The following is a 26283-nucleotide window of genomic DNA, read 5'->3' on the forward strand; positions in this document are numbered from 1 at the left end:
TAGCTTAGTCATTTTAAAGCTCAGGGAGAGCTTTGAGCCATGGCCCTGGTACTTCACAGAACTAAATATTGAGGTCATGATGCTTGTCCCACAGACAATCCTTCTCCATGAGCACACACACACATGCAAGCACATCCCTTTTCTTAAATGGGACCGTAGAGCTGAAGAGCAGGCTCTGACGTGAAGAATCAAGCCATTTTAATTGCAATTAAAATGAATCATTTCCAATGTTCTCAGCTTCCTAAAATACCTATTTCTAACAAAAGAGTCAGTCATACTTGAGCATCCAAGTATAGAGTGGATGTGATAAACTCAATGCCTTCAGGACAAAGTTCTTGGCAATCCGTGTAATTTAACCAGCTGCTTTTCAATATGGTTTAAGACTAAATACTGCACAAACGTTAATCATCAGGGACTGCTGTAATCAGCTCGGCAACTGTCAGGAATGACTATTTCCACTGCAACCATTGATTACTTAATAGCTTTCAGGAGGGGTTGATATAGTCATGTCTATACGGCAATGCATAGAGCCTATGGGCTGCTACTCAGCTTGGAGGGGCCATTTGCTTGGTGCTTAGCAGGGAAAAAAAAGGAGGAATATATCTGTTTCTGGGAAAACATAGGCCTCACTGCAGAGCAGAGAGGGACCAGCAACCAGCAGTTGCAAAAAAGCTACTTTTGGGCTGTTTTGGTCCTTGGTCTGCCAAATGCAAAGGGCCAGTTACTGGGGATGCTCATGAAAGCAAATCATCAAAACAGGGGGTCTGAGCCTGGGAAAAGAGCTATCCCATGCCAGTGCTTGCCCCATGAACAAACACAGACATTAGTGGGATGTGGAGAAAAAGGACTAGTTTCTCCAGTACCACGAAGGGCTTTTCCAATCTTAATTAACGCTTTGGATTAAATGTGGGAGTGGGCACTGGATGCACCTAGTCCCAGCGCAGAAGCACAGGGCACCGACTCAGCAAAATGCATGCCAACCCATTGTGTTGTCTCTCAAGCCACTGCACCATCAGAAATGACTACTGCTGCTGCCTCCCCCTCGCCTGCCCGCTTTCAGTGTACTTTTGGGACTTGTTGAGCTCCCCATCTCCCAGGTAGAGAAAAAGACTCAATCTGAGCACGGGCTATCGCTTGATTTCTCCAGGCTTTTGGTCCGGTTCAAGATTTTTTTAGCCTGGAGCTGGGCTCAGTTTCATCTCGAGAATAATTGCACTGTTTTACTGAGAGAGACCCAAAGCAGCATAAAGAGCTATTCCCAAAATTGCTGCTGCAATCCACCCCAGAGGTGGCTGCGTTTTAGTGTGAAAGGAGGAGAACAGCACAATTTTGGCAGGGAAATACATCCAGCATGCACCATAACCCTTCTTCCCCAACCCCATCTTCCTTTGTGTCCACCTAACAGTTTAGCGGATGAAATAGGAAAAAAATCAGCTTCCCACTTGAGTCACATTTGCTTTTCAGTGGGGATGGGGAGCTCGCTCCCAGCCGGGTGAACGCATACTTCAGTGGACTCTGGATCAGGCCCAACGTTTAGCCTCCCCTGAGATGCAGTGATGAAAGGGGCTATAGAAATACGAAGCACTGTACTCTGGTCTTCATTTCATTATCTCACCATGCAAGCGTGCAAGCCCCCAAAGAGAGGCACAGGCCCTTGCAGGCTGTAACACACTCCTCGACCTTCAGAAAGCATCTGGCTGTGCTAAATCTTCTCCTTTGGGTCTTTTTTTTTCCTCCTAGATGATTATTATTTTTACCATGAGCGTTAGGATATTTGCTTCATTATTCCTGTAAAAAGCCAACACTTCAATGTCTTAAAAGGGTCGTCAGAGCTTTTCCATTAATATCCTTCCCTTTCATGGCATGCGAGAAGAAAATATAAACTGGTCTTGGAAGTTCAAGACTTATTTTACCAGCACGCAGCCCTTAAGGGACTGGTATCCTATCCCCATGTGGGCCACATCTGGCCCTTTCCAAACTCAGACCAAGATTAAACAAATGTGTTACTTCTTAAGCATCAATAATCAATACAGCTTGGTGGTGTTGGTGGAACATAGAGCCCATGGTGCTGGGAGGGGTTGCAGAAAGAATAACTCCAGCTATTTAATAAATATTATTACCTAATCTTTCTAATGTCTCCTTCGTTTGGCTCTCGGTTTGCAGTTGGCCTGTTTCTTCGTGTCAGCGCTTGCTGTCTGGCAATCAGGCTGCTCCATGGCAATCACTAGTCCTTCCTGTTTTCATGAGATCATGAATTATTATCTCTGCAATAAACTGTCTCTTCCTTCTTGGCTTTCTGCGCCTGGCAGCTGCCTGGGGAGCGATCCCAGCGCCTGGATATGTCAAGGATGCTGGCAAGAGGCAACAGCAGATTCCCACCCATAGTTAGAGCCTAGGATCGTTAACATCAGCAAGTCCCATTTCTGTGTTGAAGAAACATTGCTGAAGATGGGGAGTAAATATCTAGTCCAGCCCTTCGCACCCACCACAAACCAACCATAATGCTACACTAAAGCTAATATTGAAACACCTTGCCCTGACTCTCCTGACCAGCCTCTTCCCAAGCCTAAGGCCTCACCATCAACCAACATTTCAATTACTCTACTCCTTTCTTCCAAGATACACCTCACCGGACCTCCTCACCCAAGACCAACCTCTGCAGTACAGCATCCGCCTTCTCCCAGTCCTCGCAACAGCCTTCCGCTCCCTTCTTGTCACTCATCCTCACGCCAGTCCAGATATACAGGGTCTCCAGAGCCTCCCTGCGCCCCTCATACTCAACCACAGAGCTTCTCATGATGGCCACAGATGTAGGACTCTCATTCTATGGGCTTATTTTGGTGCCACAAAGGGCAGATTTTGGTTCTTAGGGCCAGATTCACAGGCAACTGGTTTCAGATAGGCAGTGGGTCAGGGTGTAAATTCTGCCATCCAAAGCCTATCTCTCCAGCCTGTTGACTTTGAGAGATGCTGGAGAGCATTAACAGCAGAAGACACCCCAACAAACTTGGCTGTTGCACGCATGCATGCCTGTGTGTGAGCATGTGCTGGCATATACATGCGTGTATGATGGGGCAAGTCCTGGGTTTCTAAGACAGCTGGATGGGACAGTCTGGATGCTCTTCAGGCTCCTGAAGATTAACAACCACAACCAAAGACATGGGGGCTGTCCCACCAGGAGGAGAATAGTCCTCAGAGGTTTTGAACATATTATTTACAAGAGATGGGACAACGAAAGTGATTTCAAAAGGAATGGTCCTTGCTCAGTTTTGGGATTGGGAGGAGGCAGAGAAGAGGGCAACCGTAAGGAGTGGGGAAACAGAGCTGGGGAATGATGTCCTGTGAGAGATGCTGCAAACCTGCATGGCACGGTTTGGGGGTACGGTATGGAAGAAGACGGGGAGAGATGATGCAGTGTTAGCACATACAAGGTGGCTTTAATAGCTGTAAGCAAAAGATGTGTAGGGTGAAACCTGGTATTGCTAAGTCAAAGTTCCTGGATAGTGCATCCAGCAGCTAAAGCACAAACCTAGCCACCGAACATAGTTGGCCTTTGTCACTGGCAAACAGTATCCGCCAAGTCTTCCCCTGAAATTAAGTTTCTTTTTGTCTTAAAAGAAAAAAAAAAAATGAAGACCCCCTCCCCTCCGCAGACAAGTCTTAGAAATCCAGCCCAAGTGGAGCTGGCAGCCTGGCAGGGCCCCAGCTGGGGAAAACCTCCGGGACATTTGCCTGTTTCGCTGCCTGCCCCAGGCGCTACTGCTTCGTGCTCTTGGCGGGCTCCGAGGACTGCCGCACATCAGTCCACTCCTGCATGGTGCTCTGCAGCGCCTGCGTCTTCTCCTTGTCCACTTGCACGTAATCAACCTTCTCATCCGAGGCGACTGACGAGGTGGAGGGCTGCGGGGAGGAGAAACACGGCCACTGCCAGGTCACTCATCAGCTCCCTGCTCTTCCCTCTTGCTCCTTCCCGCAGCAGCACTGCGGGTGCTGCAAGTCCACTGGCACCTCCCCTGCTTTCTTGCAGACTCCATAGCTCATCACCCTCCCTCTAACCTCCCGAAGGGTCTTGGATGAAAGATTTCAGTCTGCTCTGCATCTTGCTTGCATGAGACTGCAGTGCAATGGGAGGGTAGAAACAGCACCGGGGTCTCTACCCTCACGCCAGCTCTGGGACATGAATGTTTGGTTGCAAACGTGTTATCTAACCGCTGATATTGCAAATTCAGTGTTGCATCTTGCTCATTTTCTTGTAAAGAACTCAAGAACTCTTACAGATACACATAAAAATCCATCCCTCTTAGCTGTGCTGACCCTACACACCTATGGCACGAGATTATTTTCATCCCCAAAACAACAGATATGTTTGCAGGGTCACTCAGGAGACCTATTGAGGAAGAAGGAGATACTTTTTTGTGTAATTTCTTGAGTCCTGGAAGTTTGTCTGCCTCTACAAGCAGAGGACCCCAGCTGCTTGCAACTGGAGCCAGATGATGTTTTTTAATGGTCTAAAATCACCTTTCCAGTTTGGAATATAATTTAAATTGGTAATACCTGCAGAAATATTGCTGGGCAGAAAGAAACAATCAAGGGACAACTGTCAAATAATAAAAAGACCTAACCAGTGGGATGCTCTGCCTAGGAAACAAGGCAGTGTTTGAGAAAGTCGAGGCCAACTCACAGGTGGTTCCCACAAAGGTTTATACAATGCCTTGTCCTTCACCGTCCCCTCACTCAGGTGCCGCTTTGCTTGAGCCAGTCTCTCCTTCCCCCTCCCAGTTTGCTCAGGGTGGCACCCAGCAGGACCTGCCTTTGGTTCCTCCCTAGCCCATTCTGTCACCCCTGGGTGTCCTCTTCATCTTGGTATGTGGCCTTGCTGGGGAGGTTGTGAAATCTCGGTCATACGAGACTTTTAAGCCTCGTCCGTCACCTCAGGAGAGATGGTTTCCTTTGGATGTGGGGATGCCCTGAGGTCCTCCCTCGCCCTATTTTCCTATGCTTCACTTTAGGATGGTGTTTGTTTCCCCCATGTATGAACTTGGAGAAGAGTCACCAACATCTGGGTCTTTAGGAGCTTCCCCTTCCATATTTCCACATGACACTTGGCAGAGGCATCCCATTCCCGACCCATCTTCTCCCCACAGCTCTTTCTCACGGGGCAATGGCTTGATCAGCTCAACATAATCTAGCTTTTAAACATCAGCTTCACTTCTTGAAAGCAGTTTGTACTTTTCCTGCCCAAATGGCACCCTTTAAAAGCACCTGCCTGGCAGGAGACCGGTGCCCAGCATTTTCTGAATGAACTCCTGAAAGTATCTCAGGTGGAAAACCCAAATCTGGTTTTGGAGGACCTGTTGTTCTGAAGGAGGGAAAAAAATTTCTGATACTTCTTGGGATACCTCCTGACAGCTTTTGAATATACAATCTCCAGCTGAATTTCTGGTCCAGCACAAAATTTACAATCTCCAGCTGAATTTCTGGTCTCATCAGCATCCCTGAACCCCTGCACATCCATGCTTCTGGTAACACTTCCAGCAAGGCTGCAGACATGCAACAGAGACCGAGTCTGACCTAGAATAAATATAGCAGCAGATCTGCAGGAAAAATCACACCTCTGAGGTTACCGTGCCACTCACCAACCCTGCCCAGGGCTTTGGACCATGCTGTTGCCGATGTGCATAAAAACCTTTAAAAAATCCATCACTTTTAATCAGAAGTTTATAAAATCCCCTGTACCTTTCTGTGTGGCCCTGGCGAGCTTGGCTGGAAGTCCAGGGCCAGATAATCCACACTCCCCGAACTCTTTTTAGGCGCTGGGCTGTTGGTGCCACTAGGAACAGGAGAAGCAGAAATGGGGTTTTGCTAATGCAGGGAAGAGACAGGAGAGATAATGAGGATTAAAATGGGAAGAAGGAAAAAAAAGGAATTAACACAAATCTGGCAATGAAATGCCTCGGTGGCACTTTTAAAAGAGGTCCCAGCCTGGATATGCACTCACCTGCCTCTCTGGGACCAGGGTGTGCAGAACCGCTGGAGGACTATATATATTGTATATTGTGCTAACAAATATTTCAAGCTCATGCTCTTGATTTTATGTATTTGGAGCAGTTCTGATGCCTTTGTGCTGATTTTATTCACATGCCTGACATCAGACGTGGGCTTCAGCATTTCCCAGGAACCACACCTCAGCGAGGCCAGACCAGCTCTGGGATCTTCACTAATCACAACCACGCTACACAGAGCACACATTTCCTCTACCCCCTTAGTTACAGAGCCTCAAAAATATGCTTCAAGGCAACAGCTTTGCAAAGAGAGACAAAATCCCCTCCCTGTAAGCAGTGCCACTCCCTGCTGCTGCTCCGATAGCCCCTGCCCTCCACACAAACATGATGTCAGCAGCTATTAGGGGAAAAAAAACCCTGAAAAAAATCAACTTAAATTAGGAAGATAGACTGAAACAGTCCATAGACATTTTTATCCCCTCTTAATTCCTGGCAAAGTAGGTGATATATGTTCCCACTCTCATATACAGTTAAAACCCCAATGGGACATGTCATTTTAGGAACAAAAGTCACTGTTCCGTGCATGTAGGGATGTTCGTAAGGATGTACACCACATTCATCACAGTGCTATCTGAGCACTTCCATGTCACGAGCTAGGAATGTGTTTGCAGAGCTGGGGAATGTATACGGCCTGCCGGGACCATATATCTTAGCTGTGGGGCCCTTACCATCGCCACGTAGTTCTCCTCGCTGTCTCCTGAGTCAGTGCTGGTGATGCTCTGGGAGGAGACAGGGCGACAGTATTGCAAAGAGCCGGCGTTGAAGGTCTGGCTGTAAGGACAAGGGTCAATGTGTTAATGATGGTTGGAGGTGCTGCTTGTCCATTGCCAAGGAGGGATGGGAGTGGGCAGCACCTGATGCCTCTGAACATCACCGTGCTCAGATCTGGGGGGACTGGGCATGAAGAAGAGCTGGTGGCATTGAGGTTCTCCTAATGAACCTTCCCATGGTTCAGAAATCACTGGGTTTGGTCTTCTTGGTTTTTTTTTTTTTCTTTCTAGGACTTTTTAATAATACCTTGCTTGCTACGTACCCATAACTCTCTTGCTATCAGCTACATAAATCAGGCTCCATGAACTCTTTTATCTCACAGGAAGTATTTAATTGTGGAGGAGGCAGGGCCAGCCTCGGTGGAGCTTCTCACCTCCAGCCTCACTGCAGCTCCAGGACTTGTTTACCGTACAGGGCCCCATCCAAATTTTTTGCTGGAAAACAAAACCTCCGAGGCATTGTCTTGCTTTCAATTGGCCAAATCTAATTATACAGAATAACATAATGCAATCAGCGTCTGGCATTAAAGCCTGTGTCTTAAAAAGCTATTTGTTGCCTTGCAGTAAAGGCAGGGTCATATGATTAGCTGATAAGGGAAAAATCCATTAGCTTCTCTGGGGTCGGACGTCTTGTCAATCAAACCCCGCTTGCTGTTTCCTGGTGCAGTGATTTCAGCACGCAGCACTCATGCCCTGCAGTCAGTCTCCACACAATCCAATTTATTAGAGCAGTCATAGCAGCCAAGCTTTCCTTCTGCCTTTCATTGGACAACATCAGACCACGAATTAGCAGCAGAACTGGAATTGTGCGAATCCTGTTATTTTTGGCCAGCAGACTTTGCTCTGAAGTGCTTTGGTTTCATTTTGCAGACTTCCTTCAGGCTAGGCTTTGCTTTCAAGGCAATCAAAACACAGCTTGGTCAGACCCTGTGAGTGTCACCCTGCGTTTTGAGACTACAGTGGGGTTTTTTGGGGGGAGAGCTGGATGTGAAATTATGCCCCGCACCCCCAGCGTGGCCGAGTCGGGGTGGCTCAGCTGGGTCATGAGTTGTGGTGGACCACAGGTCCTGTGTCAGAGCCACAGCTCTCCATGAGTTGTCAGATCCCAGAAATAGGAAATGTCTTCAAGGGATCTTAATTAGTTGCTCGGCCACATGCTGGGCTTTCATGTGAAATCCCAACCTAAATGAATTTATCTTCCTGCTACCAGCTGTGATGTGGGGAATACGACTCTGGCTCTTACAACACTTGACTAAGCTCGTGAGGAGTCCGAGAGAGGAGCCCCTCTACTTTGACAGCATCTGACCCAGGTCCTAAGTCTGGCCATGATGTGACCAAGGAAACTCCTGAGCCCCGAGTCGCCATGGTGTGGCAGGATATTTTAGGAAAGAATTACTCCATAAATGCCCCTCTTCCTAGGTAGCTCCTGCTGGTCCCTGATGGGGGTAGGGTGTTGGGCAAGGTGGACTTTCATCCCAGTGCAGATGTTTGCATGGCATGACCCAGCTTCGCAGCTCCTGTTTCTAAAATTGACAAAGAACACGATGAGGGCTGAAGGGATCATCCAGCTGTCGGGGAAATTCAGGTCTGCTTCCAAAGTCTGGGCTCACTTCTAGCTTGATTCAAGATGGCCCAGGAGAAACGTGCCCCTTCAACAAAAAGAGATGGTGGGCCAGAAGAAACCTCTGCAGCGAGCGGAGGCAGAAGGGCAGCCGATATCCCCCTTATGCTCAGTCAGAGATGTTTAACCCATGGCAGAGGTGACAGCGTGGCTACATGTGGACACCAGTGAGAGCGAGACCGGAGACCTGCTGTCGGAGCAAAGCAAGAATTCATACCACCAACCATTACTCACGTTGGCCTGGACCAAGATTTCGTGACTGGCGATTTGAAGGGAAGCTCATCGATGACAGTGTTGTTCCTCAGGTCCAGCGGTGATGGCTTTGCTGGGGAGGGGAAAAGCCTTTATTCAGAGGCAGCATGTTCCTACAATTCAGCATCCATGACTGGCATGAGAGGGTCCCCAACAAATTGTTGGTTGCTTCCCATTCTACTAATCAGCCCCCCAGCCCTCCTTGCTGATGACAAATACCCCCAACCAAAATCCCTGCACTCATTTATGCCAGGACTGGGGGAAAACAGTGAATTTCTCCCTCTGACCCACAGCCCCAAAGTGAATGGGCGGCCCCAAAAGGGGAATGTGCCTCCCAGGGAATGGAGATCTGCTAAAAATGCCCAAACCCCAGAGTATAATAAACCCATTCACTAGGGAACTGTGATAATCCGTTAGATGGGGCCAAGACCATGGCTCTGCCAGCCCTGAGTTGCCTCCGGCCACAGCATTTCCCCACAGGGAATGGGAAAGGACATCTGCAGGGTAACATGAAAGCTCTTCTCGTCACGGATGGTTCATTAGGTGGAAGAGTGCTGCACTCCAGCCCCAGCCCTCGCCTAGCCTGTTGATGGGGTTAGGTGTTGACACCCTATTGATGGGAGCCCTCCTCCTCAGCATCTCCTTGGCGACCTGTCAGACAATGGTTTGGGGAGGGATTCGGAGGACGTAGGCAAAGCCCTGAGAGAAGAACTGCCTAGAGCCAGCCAGTAGGAAACAGTAGGAGAAATTTGGGTCATCTGAATACAACACAGAGATTTTGGGGTGGAGTGTAGGGAGGGGTGCAGGCAAAGTGGGTGAGATCCTGCATGTGACATGCATCTCCTGTAAAGGCCAGGAAGGGTTTGAGATAGGCTGTTCAAGCACCATGAAAGCTGCATTTGCACCATAGTCCTCCTGAAAGAGGAAGGGGATGGGGAAGATCTGAAGGTCTGACTATGCTGGCGGCAGCAAAGCACACCCCACACAGGACTCTACTGAGTGTGCACAAGGCAACAGATGTAGTCTGAAGTATTACAAGAAAAGAAGGGTTCCTGGAAAAATTTGCCCACAAACAACCGTTCTTACCTTTCCGGTCGGGTTTGAGGTTGCGGTTGACTGGCGGGGGCTGGATTTCACTCAACCGTCTGTGGCACTGTGCCATGGCTCCTCCTTTATGCACGGGGAGGGTGGCCGAGGACAACCCCACCAGGTCAAAGTGATGTGGCCCAGGGCTCATGGGGATGTAGAGATTTTGGGCATTGTCGTTGGCTTTCTCAGCGTGGATCAGGGGTGAGGAACCAGGGTTCATGGGGACGTAGTTGTCCTCGGAGTCGGTGCTATGGGAGCGGGCCACCGCTGCCTTGGCTTGCTGGGGGACAAGCGGGAGGACATGCTGTGAGCATCAGACACTGCTCAACCCCATCCCGCTATAAACCCCTTCATCTCATCATCACCGAACACACCTGAGGTGGGACCAGCTCTAAAATCTCAGCACAGAGGGAAGGGATGGTTTGTCCCCTCCTTGGCCATCAGTTTGCACTGAGAGGGTCTACCTCCACTGTTTCCAAGACATCCTGAGTTCAGGGAAAGGTCTTAATGCCCCAGACTTGAGCCTCTTCTCATGATCAGAGTGAGCTGCAGAAGCATGCTTAACCTAGAAAGTCATTTTTCCCTGGCTCTCACCATGACTAAAATGCAATATGAAAGGCTGCTTTAATGTCATTTCCAGCTCAGGAAGTCTTAGAAAGTGCACAAAAGAGGCTGTTCTGGCAACATATCAAAATTCAGCTCAGCAGCATCCCAGGCTTTCAGGAAGAAGCCAAACTCCTGGGTGCTTTTTTTGGGTCAAAGCTCCAGGCAGATACACTCTGTGGAAGTGCCCAAAGCAAAACTCTGCATGCAGTGCTGGGTTAGGTGGTTGCCCCTCCATCACTACCCTGCTGGCCACCACGGTTTTAACTGAAATCAGTAATAAACCTTTCTTGACTTAGCTCTGCAGGACTGGGCTGTGAGGTCCAACCTGGAACTGATTTGTCTCTGAATCTATGAAGTGCAAACAGTGCCTATAGTGTGGTGGCCAACACCAAGGCCAACTCACCAGGTAGGAGTTGTACCCGTCGTTCATCGACTCGACTGACTGCACAGCGCTGCCGCCCCCGTGCTGGGGGTATTCGTACGTCTCACAAGAAGAAGCTGCAACACAACCACAAATACACAACATGTCCCAGCACAACCGCTAATAAAAGAGGCCCCTGAAAACAAAATCCAGGTACTGGGAGGGCAGTATCTATTCTTGATGATTGAGACGCTGGTGGGAAGACATGGTTTTGAGCCTGTCACAGACTGCCTGCTATGCTCCTTCCCAATTAGCATCTCTCTGATGCGTCAACGCAACTGCACATGCCACGTGGACCTAACCTGGTTCTGTCAAAGTGCTGCAAAATCCCAGGGGTAAAGACGTCAGATAAGGTAGATCACGGTGACAAAACTGGGTTAAGGGAGGGCTCCGTTACAGCTCACTCAGCAGATGTAAGGGCTGGCACACTCCAGTAAGGGGAGGATGGGGTGAGGATGGGGTGCTAAGCTCTTAGACTGGTCTGTCTACTGCTTAGCATGGGTCCAATCTCAGCCTAAATGTTGGTATTTAGGTAGGAGGAGATGGAAGAGGCATTTCAGGGAGCTGTGTGTATCATTTACAGTATGTTTTCTCTCCAGCCACCTCTTCTAAGTTACTTTGCAACTACCTATCTCATCCTAGGCACAAGGTTTGGAAAGGGCACGTTCATCCATGGCCTATCCATGGCCAATGGGAAGGGTGACCCTGCTGCACTGGGGATGTTGGGTCTTGGAGATGTGCAAAATTACGTCCCTGTCTGGTGAGCAAAACCAAGGCAGCTCCAGGCTGAAGTACGTTCCGATAAACCTAGTTATGGATTGAAGTAAAAGCAAGATAAAAATGGCTAAAATCACCAAAATCTGGTGAAGGGCTGCATGGGCAAGCAGGTTTGGGGTTTTGGTTCAAGGTACAACACAGCCAAGAGCCAGGTGAGCAGCTCCAGTGGGCAGAGCCCTGGGGATGCCTCTCCATGCCTGTTGCATACAAAAAACAGGGCCAGACCCTGACCGGGGAGAGCTGCTTTGTGTTCAACCCCCTGGTTGATGCCAACAGCCACCCCAGCCCTACCGCAACCCAGTGGGACTGACCTGTCCAAGGCTGCTAGATAGGACAAAGCCATCCCCAGCTCCCCACACCCATATTCACCTCGGTGCAGCCTGCTGTTCTCCACTGCTGGCAGCGTGTTTCTCCGGGGAATGGTGGCTGCCATGGGGGCCAGCCCTAAGCTTTCGCCAGGCTGGGGCCGCTGGGGCGGGCTGCCCCACCGCGGCTCTGTCTGCCCAGGTTTTGGGGGTCGTGGGGGCGGTGCAGCGGGCGAGTCGCTGGCGGCCATGGCCAGAGCGTTGTGGTTCTTGTCCAGTGTAAATGTCCTGGGGATCTGGTAGATGGAGAGCGGGGTGGCAGGGATGTCATACGAGTCCGTGGAGAGCTCCCCAAACTCCTTGCATAGGGTGTTGTTGGGAGTCTTGTAGGTGTAGACCTCCTCATTATCTGTTTCGGAGCTGGTGAGGCTCGACTTGGGGTGGGTGTAGGAACCGAAGGCGCGTGGGAGGTCATACGCACTGTCCCTGAACTCCGAGTTGTGCCGGCTGGGTTTTGGCAGGCTGTAAAAGCCATGGAGCTGCCCTCCAACCCCGTTCACGCAGTGCCCATTGCCCTGTGAGAGCTTCTGGACCGCCGTGTCACTCCGCATGAAGAAGGCAGACCTCGTGGCTTGGGAGAAGCTGGCACTCCTGCAGAGGAAGGGGATAGAGGGGCTGAGATCAGGGGAGAGCTGGTCCTGGGGTGCACCGAGCTCTGCTCCCCCCATTTGTCACCTTCCTGACCCGCATTGCCCAACCCCAGGGCAATGGGAACATCTCAGACCCCTCCAAACATGCCCACAACCCCTTTTATCCTGAAACACCTTCAAAATGCCTCTGTCACGGGTAGCAGGTACATGCACCCAGCTCCATGACAGGGCTACGGGCAAGAACGAGCCTTTTATCCAGACATAAATTGCTCCAAAAGGGCAATTTTCGCGCCAGCTGACAGCGACCCAAGACATGGCTGCAAAGAGCCACCCCATCAGCATCGCCATCAGGCATCAGCTGCCCATCCACAGTGCAGGAGGGAGGCTTACTCTCACCTCTGCCTTGGAAACTTGTTTGAGAGGGACTGGAAAAATTCCTGATGGGGATTATTTCAAAGCCTCCATCCATGCCACCACCATGGCCTCTTGCAGGACAAGCCACGGGGAGGTGAGGACAGTCCCCAGCTGGGATTTGGGGTTTGCAGCCCTGGTCCGCAGGGGAGGAGGAATGAACCTCAGAGCTGAATTCAGATTTATAAAAGCCCTCGAGTCCCCCAGGATGAGCAGGGCAGCGTGGTCACTAGGTCCGTGCCTTGCTAATGATTCCTCGATTTGTATTGCGGTCACACCCGGTGACACTAGCCAGGACGGAGGGCGAGCACTGGGGAGACCTCAGTCCTCTAATGACTGCTCATTAGCCACCGCTCCTCTGCCAATTCCCTCCAAGGTTTTTCATCTCCTGTTTTATCCCTTGTACTGCTTCCTTTTTCAACGTTCCAACGTTGCAGAAGATGATAAGCCCCATGGGCTTGGCTTTCTGCACCCGTAACCCCAGCAGACGACATTTTCTCGAGTCAGGGGATGCTTGAATTGGCCACTTGGGACTTTTCTCTCCCCCACCCTCAACCCCTGCCACCGCAAAGCAGCTCCCCATGCCGCAAGACTTGGGGAAATTCGAGCATCGCTGCGGAAGCGCTGGGACACGAGGGCAAGATGTGGCAGAGCTGAGCACGGGTGATAACGATACCTTCCCCTGAGCTGGCTGAAGCAGCATGGAAGAAGAAAATACGGCAAAGCTCCAAAAAAGGGTTACCCTGGTATGAAGAGCTAATGCACATGCACCAGGCGGGACTGAGAGGTAGCCTTGGGCTGGGTCTTTTTGCTCACAGAGGTATAACCATGCGTGGGTCAGGTTTTTGGGGACCACACGCTCACAGCCAGAAAGGGCTCAGCCAGCCCCATTTAAACATCTCCCCATGGAAAAGAGTCCTGCCCTGTATCAATCACCGTGCTGGGAAAAAGTGACATGGTTATGAGGGGGGTTTCCAGTTGCGGCAAATCACTGGGGAAGTGCCAGCCCTATGGGAAAAGCTGGGAGATGCTGGTTTACACCGCTCCGGCGGGGTTGATGCTTTGCAGGGACAACAGGGACTCTGTTTCATGGAGCCAGCACGAGATGGCGCTCAGAAATAGGGCTTATTTGGGGAAAAAACAAATGATGCTGTGATATGACAAATGAATCCTTGCCGCCTTTGGAGCTCAGTCATCCCGGGAGATGTTTGGGCTCTGGCAGGGTCCTTTCGGCCGAGGACTTGAAACATCTCATGGGTTAATTATTCAGCATTGCCCGCCAATTAGCTACTATTACCCTCATTTTATGGATGAGTAAAGTAAAAGCTCCGGAGCTGAAAGGGGAAGGATTCCCAGCAGTCCTGCAGCCTGGCCCCGTGCACTGGGCATTGATTGGGGTGATTATTTCTGGCCCAGTTGCAGAAGCTGCCGCCGGACAGTTTGTCTCTGCCCACCAAAGCATTGGTGCTTGCTCCCTCCTCCTCTGGGTCCCAGGCACACTTGGGCTCTCAAAGCTTTTAGGTGTCCTCACAGCTGGAGTGTCAGAGGGCCTTTTTTTAAACACTGTTCCATTAACTCCATCTGAAGTTAATTTTTCTGAGCCTTTTTCTGTTGTTGTTTTTTGGGTAGGAAATGGCAGCTGCAGCAGGAAAGCCCAGTGGAGGCTGCAGCCCGGGCTCTGCTCTCACCTCACGCCAGCTGGGCTCCGACCACCTCTCCCTCCCTCCCTCCGTCCCTCCATCCCTCCCTCCCTCCCTCCCTCCCTCCTTGCCACTCTGACGAGCCAAAACTCTTCACATCAAAAAACCTCCTTGCTATTTAAGGCAACCGGCTGGGTCCAGAGGCAGAGAGCTGTCGCTCACTCAGAAATACCACACGGTGCACCACGGGCTGCTGCGAAGCCCAGCGAGCTCTGGAAGGGATGAACAGCAGAGTGGTGCAAACCCTGCCCATTCCTCTGGTTGTGGTTTTTCTGGTTAAAGGCAGGAATTAGGGCCCTGTCTGCAGGATCACAAAGTGGTTGAGGTTGGAAGGGACCTCTAGAAGTCATCTGGTCTAACCCCCCTGCTCAAGCAGGGCCACCCAGAGCTGGTTGCGCAGGACCGTGTCCAGATGGCTTTTGAGTATCTCCAAGGATGGAGACTCCACAACCTCTCTGGGCAACCTGTGCCAGTGTTCGGTCACCATCACAGTGAAAAAGTGTTTCCTGATGTTCAGAGGGACCCTCCTGTGTTTCTGCCTGTGCCCATGGCCTCTGGTCCTGGCACTGGGCACCACTGGCAAGAGCCTGGCTCCATCCGCTTTGCACCCTCCCTGCAGGTATTTATATACATTGATGAGATCCCCCTGAGCCTTCTCTTCACTAGGCTGAACAGTTCCAGCTCTCTCAGCCTTTGCTCTTAGGAGAGATGCTCCAGTCCCTTCAGCATCTTCATGGCCCTGTGCTGGACTCTCTCCAGTATGTCCGTGTCTCTCATACAGGGGAGCCCAGAACTGGACCCAGCACTCCAGGTATGGCCTCACCAGTGCTGAGTAGAGGGGAAGGATCGCCTGCCTCGACCTGCTAGCAATACTTGGCCTAATGCAGCCCAGGATACCATTGGCTTTCATGACTGCAAGGACCCATTGCTGGCTCACGTTCAACTTGGTGTCCACCAGGACCCCCATACCCTTTTCTGCCAAGCTGCTTTCCAGCTGGGTGGCCACCAGCATATATTGGCGCTTGGGGTTGTTCCTGCCCAGGCGCAGGACTTTACACTTCTCCTTGTTGAACTTTATGAGATTCTTGCTGGCCCATTTCTCCAGCGTGAGGTCCCTCTGGTGTATCAGCATGACCCTCTGGTATATCAGCCACTCCTCCCAGCTCAGTGTCATCAGCAAACTGGCTGACGGTCCACTCTGTCCCATCATCCAGATCATTAATGGAGGTGATAAACAGGACTGGACCCAGTATTGACCTCTGGGGCACACTGCTAGTGACTGGCCTCCAACTAGACTTTGTGCCACTGATCACCGCCCTCTGGATCCGGCCATTCAGCCAGTTTTTAATACAACCCAGAAAGCCAGGAAAGCCGGGAGCTTGGGAGGTTGCCACTCCGACCTCCTCCTCCCAGCCGCGATGAGATGAGACCATTGCTCAGGGCTTTCTCCAGCTGGGTTTTGCAGACCTCCAAGGATGGAGGTGGGTTGAGCCACTCACCCCCAGCCCTCCCTCAGCTGTCCCCGAGGTTTGCTCTCAGGTGGGCTACAGTACCTTGCATTTTCTGACTTTCTGCTCATACACTGGTGGAGGAAAAGGTAGTCCTGGGGGGCACTGGCAGACAGGGTGCTCTGGAGGTGGCCGGCGGGCGAGTCGAAGGTGAACAGGGTGGGCTGGCTGGAGTGGGACGGCGCTGAGGACTTGCGCTCTCGCAGCAGGTGGTGGCTGGCACTGCTGAGTTCTGCCGGGGAGGACCGCGGTGCGTGGTTCATGGAGGCGATGCTCCTCAGGGTATCTGTGAAGGGAAAAAACCACACCAGTGAGCAGCCGGACGCAGTGACCCCACAGCCTGTGTTCCCAGGATTTTCCCTTCTTAAATGCTCCAGCATTTATGGAGGTCGGTGAGGTTTGCTTATGGCTCTGAGTGATGCACTCAGCAGCAGGTTCCTCTACTTGGAGCACATGCAACTATAGGTACCATGTAGGGAAAGAAATATTTTATCATATTTTATCATTTTATCATATTTTATCATTTTATCATATCTTATCAAATGCTTAGTGGGTAGCAGGGATGTCTGGGGGATGTCAGCCCAATTCAGGGGGAGCTCAGTGGGTTGTTGAAACCTGGTTAAAAAGGAAAAGGAAGAGAAATCTTTCACATTGCAGTTTCTGCTTCTGTCTTTTCTTAGAGATCTTTTGTAGGTGGCTTTAGAGATGTGATTTAAGTCATCCCCATCTCTCTGTGTAGGGGCATCACTGTTATCCTTTCACAGTTGGGTAAACCAAGGCACAGGGTGGGAATGTGGATGAACATAATGACAGCAGAAATGAAAAATATTCCCACGTTCCCCAATTCTCTATTAATTTTGTAACCTCAAAATAATTCCTGCTGTTTTCTGCTAGTAAAATGGGATGCAGACCCAAGGTGGGACTCCTAGTGCCTGCTCCCCTTGCTCAAGGAGAAATACACTTTAAAAGATTAAATTCATTTCAACGAAGAATATGCCAGAGGTCAGGAATAATCACCTGGCTACTCCAGCCCTCTAATAAGCATGCTCCAAGAATCTGAACAAGGGATTAATTTTTACAGCCAAACTGTAAACCCACATTACAAAAAGAACCCCCACAAAACCCACAAGCTGCAGAATATTTTGGGAAAGCTGATCCATTTCTGGCTGCAGAAGACCATGCGGAAGACCACGCATGGTGTCCCTGCCATGCATGCACTCCTGGCATGTGAAAACCACTCATCGTGGTTCACTGAAGTCACCCTTTATAATAGCTGTGATTTATTTGGTGCTGATGCAAAATGCAGAAAAAACCCAAACCCTAACAAAAAGACCACCTTTCCCTGCGTAAATCCACCCATTTTCTGGCCACCACTGATTTAGGGATTGCTCCCAGGTTTCCCCCAACACAATGTCCACCTGCTCTTCAAATTTGACTTCAGATATCCATAAGGGAACCTGCTCCGACACAGGCACAAGGAGGATTTTACAGATTTCCAACCTCCTTTTTCCATTCCTTCCCTCAAATCCCAGATCCTACCAGAAGTTTTGGGCCTGGCTCTCTTACACTGCAGACAAATGAGTTCTCTGCAAAATGGCTGCCATGGCTCGGACAAGGAGATGCTCCGCACGGGGTGATTTTTCACCGACTGCTGAATCGTGTCAAGATACAAAATCGATCTGTCTGCTGCTCGTTCACTGCCGCTACATTTTTTTTCCTGGCGTTACTGCAAACTTCACCCGATGTAGAAAAAGTACATTAATAAAAGCCAAAGAGCATGGCTCGACTCTGTTGTTTGGTTTGTGCTAAACACAGAAAGGATCAATATTTAACATTGACATTAATGGTGGGGAATGAGAGCTTAAAACTCCAATTCCTGTCTTCTTTGCATGGGCATTAAAGATCCCTTGGCACTCTTCATGGGAGTAAATGGCCATCTCACTGTCCTTGGACAAAACAGTGCCTTGACCCTCATTCTTATTAAATATTTATGCCGTAGCAGTGCAGACTGATCCCCATTGGAAAAGGAGTCTTGAGAGCTCTGCAAGTCCCAAATGTTAGTCCCAAATCAAGTGCTTTGAGGTCAACCAGCATGGTAGAGCCCATACCCACATTGCTATCAAAAACAGGGGGGCTGCACCCAAAGTGCCTCTCAGGAACAGCCCCCCGCTCTTGTTGCCTCCTGAATCATGGCCAGGAATTGCCCATGACATTGGGCTTCGGCCAAGACTCTTCCAAGCATGGTGTGAGGATGACAGGTTAGTGTTGTGTCCCCATCCCAGCATGAAGGTTGCCTCTGGGGACAACTGTGAACTGCGCTGGGTTGGAGTCCCTCTGGCCTGAGCAGTCCTCCAACACTATCCCTGCAGGCTCTGCACTTGCCATTGTACGGAAAAGCCATGGCAGGCCATAATATACCCAGGAGTTAGAAATTACACCGATTTATTTGTGCCAACACAGCCTAAGGGGAGAGATGGGGCTGCACAGAGGAGATGGTCCCCAGCATCACGCCAGGGCACAACAAATTCGAATCACAACACTTTGAGGAGCCCAGTGAATCCTGCACTGCCAAGAGACCCTAATCTTTTCTGAAAAATCAGTCTGATTTGGGGAAACCAGAGAGCGCAGCGCAAAAGATGCACTCACTGAAAGCAGGATTAATTACTCCACGGTTACTCTGACTGCCTAAAAGAAAATGGGGGACGAAGGGGAGCGGGCGGCAACGCCTGGTAAAAGCACGTCGCTTCCCCAGGGGAAGCCGCTCTATTGGCGTCTGCATTGATTTTCAAAATTAATTCCCAGCTCGCTTCCCACAGCGACCCGGCCACCGAGAGCATTAGCGGGAGCCAATTCAGGACTCACGTACTCCATTAGGTCTGTGAGATGAACTCCGTAATAGCAGGTGAGAGATGGATTGCTTCATGGGCCTGGGAGGGTATTGCAAGTGCTGGGAAGATAAATCCTGCGGCTGCAGAAGGGGACTGCCAAGATTGCTCTGTATTTTTTATGTTGTGGGGTTTTTTTGCACTAAAAAAAAGGGCAGCTCATGCGCCCAGGTCACACGCTGATGATGGGTTCTGCTGGGGGGGCTGAAAAGGAGGCAAGAAAGGAAATTGAAGCAGAAAAATAGTATTTGATGACTAGTACATGCTAAAGGGAAAAGTCAAGACATTTGTGCTCTCACGTTGGCCTGAAACAGAGAGAAATCCCTATGAGGGTAAGGCATACAGGATGAATTATGAGCCAGAGGTCCCAAAGCCATTTCACCTCGCCATGCTGCAGTGCCCAGCTCCCAGGCGATGAGGACCAACACTCCTTTCCCGTGTCCATGCGGGGCACTTAGTGAATAACCTCCAGGGGGTCCCATCCAGACGCCTCCAGGCATTGGTCCCACCCGCATCATGACCAAAGATGCTCAACTCAATCTGACCACGAGCCAAAAAGAATGATGCTTCTCCATCCCTCATGGCCATCCACCTTGGGGCCATGGATAAACCCGTGGCCCTCCTTTATTTAACAGCATAGACGTAGCCTTCAAATCCCTTGGCTTTATGTTGATATCTTGTGTTTATGTTGAGGGAATGTATCAAATACAGCCAAGGAGGGATAAGATCCTGTTCCAGTTCCTATTGCCATTCCCAGGGGGGCAGAGTTAAGGTTATGTAGCGGGGCCATGTGGGAAGTGTCATCTTAAACCCACGTTTCCTGGCCGGTTCTCCTCCGAGTTCGGGGAATTGGACTCTCACGGTCTGGAAAAGGCAGCGTTGGACGCCCACAATTTAAAATTTTATGTCAGCAGCATGACTTGCATGCATACATCTCGCTGGGCTCATGCTACAGCTGTTGCGCTGGTCCCTGCGAGAAAGCGAGCCAGAGGCTCGGTGGGAACAAACCAGCACGGCCCTGCAAAACCCCACGGTGCCAGGAGGGCTTCGGTCATCCGAAGGCTCGGCACTCACTAGTCCAGGTTAAGATGCACCTTTTTGGCCATGTGTTGCAGCAAAGGGGGAAAAAACCTCCTTGCAACTCCATCCCCGAAGCAAAAAAAAAGCAGCTGTGAGCATGGCCGGCAACGGGATGGACTAGGCTGGGAGCCAGGAATTTTTTATGAATGTTTTCAATCCCCCAAAGTGGTATTTCCCTCCTTGCTGACAGCTCTGAACTCCCTTGCTCAGAGCGCTCGACTATTGCTGTGTGCACATAGCTTCACACAATGTTCCTGGGCTTATCCGAGCGAAATAATTACTCAGCCTCTTTCAGAAGTTGTTGCTCAGAACGGCCTTTTTCACCGGAGCCGGGATGACAGCTTTCCCTACCTGAAGGCAGAGGCTGGGACTACAGCTCCCTGTATCCCATGGACTTGAAATGATGCCCCTGGGAAGGCGGCGATTTTTGGGTGTAGCTAAATTCCTGCGCTCCCATCGATGTTCATGGCAAAGGTGCCAGGTTTGCTTGGCATCCCTGAGCAGCACGAAATTCCCCATGATGCCCACACCGCGCTGGCAAGGGCGAGCTGGTCCAAGGGGCCTCGCAGATAAGGGCTTCTCAGATCTGCCCTGGCAAATAAGGCCACGAAACGCCTCGAACTGAGCTGCTGACTTTGTGCCAGTTAAAACTTACAGCCGATGAGATTTTTTTTCAGGAGGGAATAGTAGAAATCTACTAGAAATAATCCCTAGGACAGCACAGGGCGGAGCGTGCTCATGCATTATCGTCTTCCTCACTCTTCGGAGCACCTCCATCATTTATTAGCAAAAAAAGGGGGAACCTTCTGTGGGAATCTGCCTGCACCTCCGCTTTCGCTGCCAGCTCACTCCTCAAGCACAAATACAAAAAAAAAATTTAAAAAAAGACAAACAACCCTACCAAAACAAGCCTTCCACGTGCTTCTCCTGGCAAGGAGAGAACAAACAACATGTCCGATGGATGAGTCACCACGCCACTGTGCTGCCAGGAGGCCCTGGGATGCCACGAGGATGAGCATGGCACCCGAGGAAGGTTTATTTACCGAGCTTTCCCTATTGCCTACGAGTTGGATGGCATTTGGAAAAGCTGTTGTCAGTCTGAGGATGCCTTGGCAGGTCGCCCGCTGAAGGTTTCCTCCGGCAGATTAGTGGGAAAGGGCATCTGATTTGGATAATTGCCCTTCTCCGATTTCCATCAGGGTGGGGAGCTGCGTGCGAGGACACAGGTACCCTAATATTCAGGCGTTGCCCGAATTTTGGGTGCCAAGCAGGGGGAGTGGAGCTCCCCAAAAGCGAGGATGGGGCACAGCTGCATCCTCCACCGCAGAGGAGCTGACGGGTGGGGACAACAGTGACATCGGGCTTTTGAGCTTTTCCTTTCCAGTTTCTGCTGCTTATTTCCATTTGCTTTGAGAAACCGGTCAGGACAGACTGGCCAAAGGAAAGGAGGAGAATCACCGCTTTACAGACAGGGATCTGCTGCACAGAGGGTTAAGGGCATGGTTTCTCTTACCTAGTTTCAGCCATCGAAATGATACTTAGCCTAAGCTGGTCACCTTAGGTTTCCTCTACCGACAACAGTGAAATCCCCCAATTATTTAAGCATCCAACACAGGATGGGGAGAATTACCTGAGAAAGAGTTGCTGGGAGAAACAGTGAGACAAAGATGAGTGGCAATAAATAGCATCGTCTCTGCCCTTTAGTGTCAGCGCTCTGCTTGCATTTGTATGAAACAACTAAAAAATAGTGGTAACGTAGGAACATTTGCCTTGGAGAAGCATGGGAACCGGGGGAAAAAATCACAGCGCTGGAGAGTGAGTGAGCGAGAAGAGAGGGAAAGGAGCCAAGTCAGATCATCCTGACCTCAAAGCATTATATATCTCAGTTATTTTAACAGCAATCAATTCTTTGAAGGACGAAGGGGCAGAAGGGAGAGAGACTGCAATAGAAACGATGCGATGCTTCTCCCTGGAGAACACAGGTTTGCTTCTGTGAGATGAGGCTGTGCCCAAAATCCCATCCCTGCCCTGGGAAACATCCCTTGATGGCAGTGACCCAGCTCTGTATCATATCAGCACGCCCCGCACATGGCGGCTACCCTTTAAAGAGCAAATCTGCCGCTCGATCGTGGAGCTCAACCTTTCGTGTCAATATTTGGAGGTCTAACATTTGGCCAGACGGGGATGCCTGGTCCTGGTGTGCACCTACTTATTTTTGTTATAAGGGCTTCAGTGCTGGAGATAAAAGCTGATGAACGTGGATGCTCGCAGCCCCGGCTTACGCGCGACCTTGAGCATCCCACCTGGGACACCCTTATCTGAGAGCCCTGGAGTGGGACAACAACCTACAGCCAGGGACGAAGGACAATCCCAGGGCGGTAGCGTGGGCTGGGACAGGCTTCATTTGCTCCGCAGAACTAACCTCGTCTCTGACCCTCTGCTTCATGAATCATCATCTCTGACATTGCAAAACCAATTTGACGAGGGATTAAATGGGAAAAAGAAAAAAAAAAGGAAAGAAAAGGCTGGAACAGAGGGAAAGGGCAAAGATGGTGAGCTGTAACTGTATAAAACACAAAGTGGTCTCAAGGGGGGTATTTTTGCCTTTTTCAGGGTAGGGATAAGGTGGCAAAAACAAGGCAATGAGGATGTGCAGGATTAGCTGCTTTCTGTCTGTGGGTGGCATATGCGATTCCTGCAGATGCCAGGGGCATCCTTAGCAAATCTGGCTGGAGGTACGAGCAGTCTGTGGAGCCCAGTGCTGCAGGACAGGGCTGAAGCTGTTGAAAGCTAAGAGCTATCGAAAGAGATGACACATTTGTATGAGAAAAGGTTTTTTCCCCTGCCAGAGGCAGCCTCATGATGGCCCAGCATCAAACCGGCTTTCTCACTATGTGAAATGAAGCTCCAGCATCCTGTTTTGGAGGATCGCATTGGTTATTATTATTGGTTATTATAATTTTTAATTATTATTGATGATGATGATGATGATGATTAGTGATTTTGGCGTTTCCTAACTAGGCTTTCCCTTGGACATCATGCCAACGCAGTCTCACCCAGTGCCATGGTCCAACATGCCACCAATGATCAGGGTGAAAGCCCAGAAGCTGGTGCACCATCGACTTTGCATCCCCTGGTCCAGAAAAAACTTGCTTTTAGGTCCTCAACAAATTTCTTCTCATCCTCCTTATTGTTCACTGCGAGCAGTATGTGGGCGCCTTTCCTTGCTTGAGCAAACATGGGTGCACGCCTCACTTAGCAGGGATGGAGAAGGAGAAAGGATGAATCCCAGTATCATCCCAGCATCATCCCAGCCAGGGCTTCTTAACGGCTCGCTTTAAATTTTATAGCTCTTTTTATGGCGACGGGAGTGTAGGCCTTTAATGCTCCAGGAGAGCAAAGGAAAACTTTCGATAGGAGGAAATGTGAACTCATTTTACTTATGCATGATTTAGTACCATTTCTATTCAAGGGAGCACACAAAAGGCCCAAATATTTGCACTTTGTATTATAGAAGAACTGCCATTCCCGACTCTTTACAGAAGTAATTCATTTCAATCTCTCCTTACCTTGGGGGAGAAACACTATAACTCCCGGTTTGCTGGGGAGTCAATAAAACAGCAGTGCTGCTAAGAGTCTGCTTCGCCATCGCTCAGCAAGGCAGCGATGGGGAAAGGAAGAGGATCCCCAAATTTCTGCTCTTAGAACCCCCTACTTCATGGGTGCATTTGGGACCAAACCGCAGGAGTTTGGGCCTGTTTTTCTCTCCTCACTCTGGGATTAATGTTATTTTTTGCTCCCTGGGTGGTATTTTAGCCGACGGGTTAAAAGGAAAGGGAGGTGGGTGCTGCACAGGGGGTAGGGGGGAAGATGGGGACAAGGGCTTGTGGTAGAGCTCTGAATTTTTCAGGTGAGCCAGACGGGGCAATATGAGCTGCATTGACTGCAAAAGGCGAAAGAGGAGACAAAAGAAGTCATTAACCCTCGTGGCTGCAATACCGCGTCCCTGAACCAGCAGGGAAAGTGGCCCAGGGGTCAGTGCGAGCAAGGGTCAGTTCATCCCCAGAAAACATGCCCTTAGGGATGGAGACTCAGAAAAATAAAATAGTTTGGCTTGGGTATTTTTCTTGCTGGAAGTTCAGCTCTCCCTTTTCCATCTCTGCAGCCTTTGCTCTCAAAACAAGCCTCACTGCAAAGGTTTTCCGTGCATTTTTTTTCATTTAGGGGTATGGGCATACCCTGTCCACATAATAGAATCATCTAAAGAAGCCCTGAAGGCAAAATCATTCCTAAGATGTTGAGGGTAAAATGCAAGAAGAAAAATCTCTGCAAGCGATGGGAGGATTGCACCTTGCACAGCCGCTCTCTAGCTGGGTTCTGCCACACCACCACTCCAGAAAAAATGCAAGCAGCTCAAAAAGCCATCCTGGATCTCTCTATCCATCATTAAAAAGCTGAGTCCTGCCCATTAGGCAGTCTATTAACAGTGCTCAGTGAAAGCAGAGAAAGAAAAAGTCCCTTCCAGGGAGCCATTCTCATTGCCATGAGGTTAAAAATGCCTGTGACCCCCAAAGCTTTATGCATTCAGAAATCATGAGTTCACCTGCAGTAAAGGTCTTCAGTATCAGCTAAAACCTGGAGTTTTTTCTCTTCCTCTTCTTTTAAGATGCAATGATGGCAAAAGGACTTGGAATTTATTCCCTACACATCGCCATAATCAAATAATATGCTAATGCTATTAGCATGGGACCTTGCATCGCAAATGACTTAGAATCATATTCTCTTTCAAAATACTAGAGTTTCATTTAAATTGGTCTCCACAGCAACCAGAAACGAACTGGAATAATGTCGGATGAAAATCTTCATGACTGGGCATGGCAAACGAGGAATTTCGCAGCAGGGATTGAGGGGAGAGCCATGAAGATGGCTTGAGCCCACCAGGGTTGGTGGGCTTGTGCCAGTCATCTTCCACCCAACCAGTTATCAGCTGTGATAACGAACGCAAGGACAAAATGAACCTGCATGTCCAGGAGGACCTCAAAGCATCCTGATGGAAAAAGGGTGAGTAGACACGAGGTTCGTGTAGATGTGAAGCCTGAGGAGGCTTTCTTGGTCCTCCTCCCCACAGATACTTTCTAAGTGTCCCCAGGGGAGATGCATATGACAACTGGTTTCATTCATGCTAAATCAGTTCTCATTGGTTAAACTCAAACCTGGCTATTTGCAAATGGCCTGAGGGAACATAGCTCCTGATCATGGGCCAGACTCCCATATCTTAGGGCTGTACAAGCACAGACCAGGAAGAAGGTGTTTGCTGCTGGCTTCCCCCCATTAAAACAGGAGATGCTGCTCCCTCCTTCATCTCATCTGCTCTGCTCACAAGCTCGCCATGACGGGCACTGTCTCCCATGAGGATCTAGGATGGGAAGGACCTGCAGCATCCTCTGGCCAGTGCCCACCAGCTGATCGTATGGTTTCGTCCCATCGAAAACACTCCCCAAACCCATTTGAAAATGAGCTGAGCTTTGCAATGCCATGGCTGGAAAGCTACTGTTTAGAAACCAGCTCTAATTTCCCATGAAAATGTTTTCCCAGCTGCTCCACTCGTCTTCCCTGCACTTGTTTCACTCTGCGGTCACCATTACGTCAGTGGGCATGGTGCGATCCTCATCCTGGTTGGGGCTTCTCAGCGTTCCCCTAATAAAACGAGTATTAGCAATGCGGCCCACAAAAATGTCTTTGAAAGCAATGTCAGAAAGTGGGAGGCATCTCGCTTGAGAACGGCTGAGAGTTCAGGCAATGAAAAGAAAACAACCCCGACCAGTCTCTCCGTTCTGTTTGTAATTATCTGGGCTCCGGTGAGTGTTAAAACATCTGTACTGGTTTGGCAGGGACTGGGGAGCGCGGCTTGTGCCAAAGGCAAGAACTGGTGTGGGTTGAAAGCAGCGCAGCAATATGTTAGCCTGGTATTCGCGCTCAGAAACGCGGGGCTGGCAGCCTCTCCCTCAAGCGCTTTTGGGTTAGGGTCAGCCCCAGCCCTATCCCCGTCCCAACATTCCCCATCCACCATGGCTCATACCCCTCCGGGACCACCCCAAGGAAGAGCTGAAGGTGGTTAAAGGAGATGCAGGGTTGGCTGGAGTCCT

At 50.1% G+C, this 26283-nt stretch overlaps 1 protein-coding gene across 1 annotated transcript in view; it reads right to left on the minus strand.

The window, feature by feature from the left end:
- Positions 1-3642: 3642 nt before the first annotated feature.
- GAB2 (GRB2 associated binding protein 2) overlaps positions 3643-26283 on the minus strand; it is a 36177-nt gene continuing 13536 nt past the window's right edge. Inside the window, exons 2-9 of the mRNA XM_050907771.1 lie at positions 16218-16458; positions 11968-12554; positions 10804-10898; positions 9792-10074; positions 8688-8778; positions 6731-6833; positions 5737-5862; positions 3643-3900 (exon numbers count right to left, since the gene is read on the minus strand). Of these exons, the coding sequence (XP_050763728.1) occupies positions 3757-3900; positions 5737-5862; positions 6731-6833; positions 8688-8778; positions 9792-10074; positions 10804-10898; positions 11968-12554; positions 16218-16458 (1670 nt within the window). The 3' untranslated portion in view covers positions 3643-3756. The remainder of the gene's footprint in view (positions 3901-5736; positions 5863-6730; positions 6834-8687; positions 8779-9791; positions 10075-10803; positions 10899-11967; positions 12555-16217; positions 16459-26283) is intronic.

This window comes from Gymnogyps californianus, chromosome 1 (genome assembly GCF_018139145.2).
Source record: "Gymnogyps californianus isolate 813 chromosome 1, ASM1813914v2, whole genome shotgun sequence".
Taxonomy (NCBI): domain Eukaryota; kingdom Metazoa; phylum Chordata; class Aves; order Accipitriformes; family Cathartidae; genus Gymnogyps; species Gymnogyps californianus.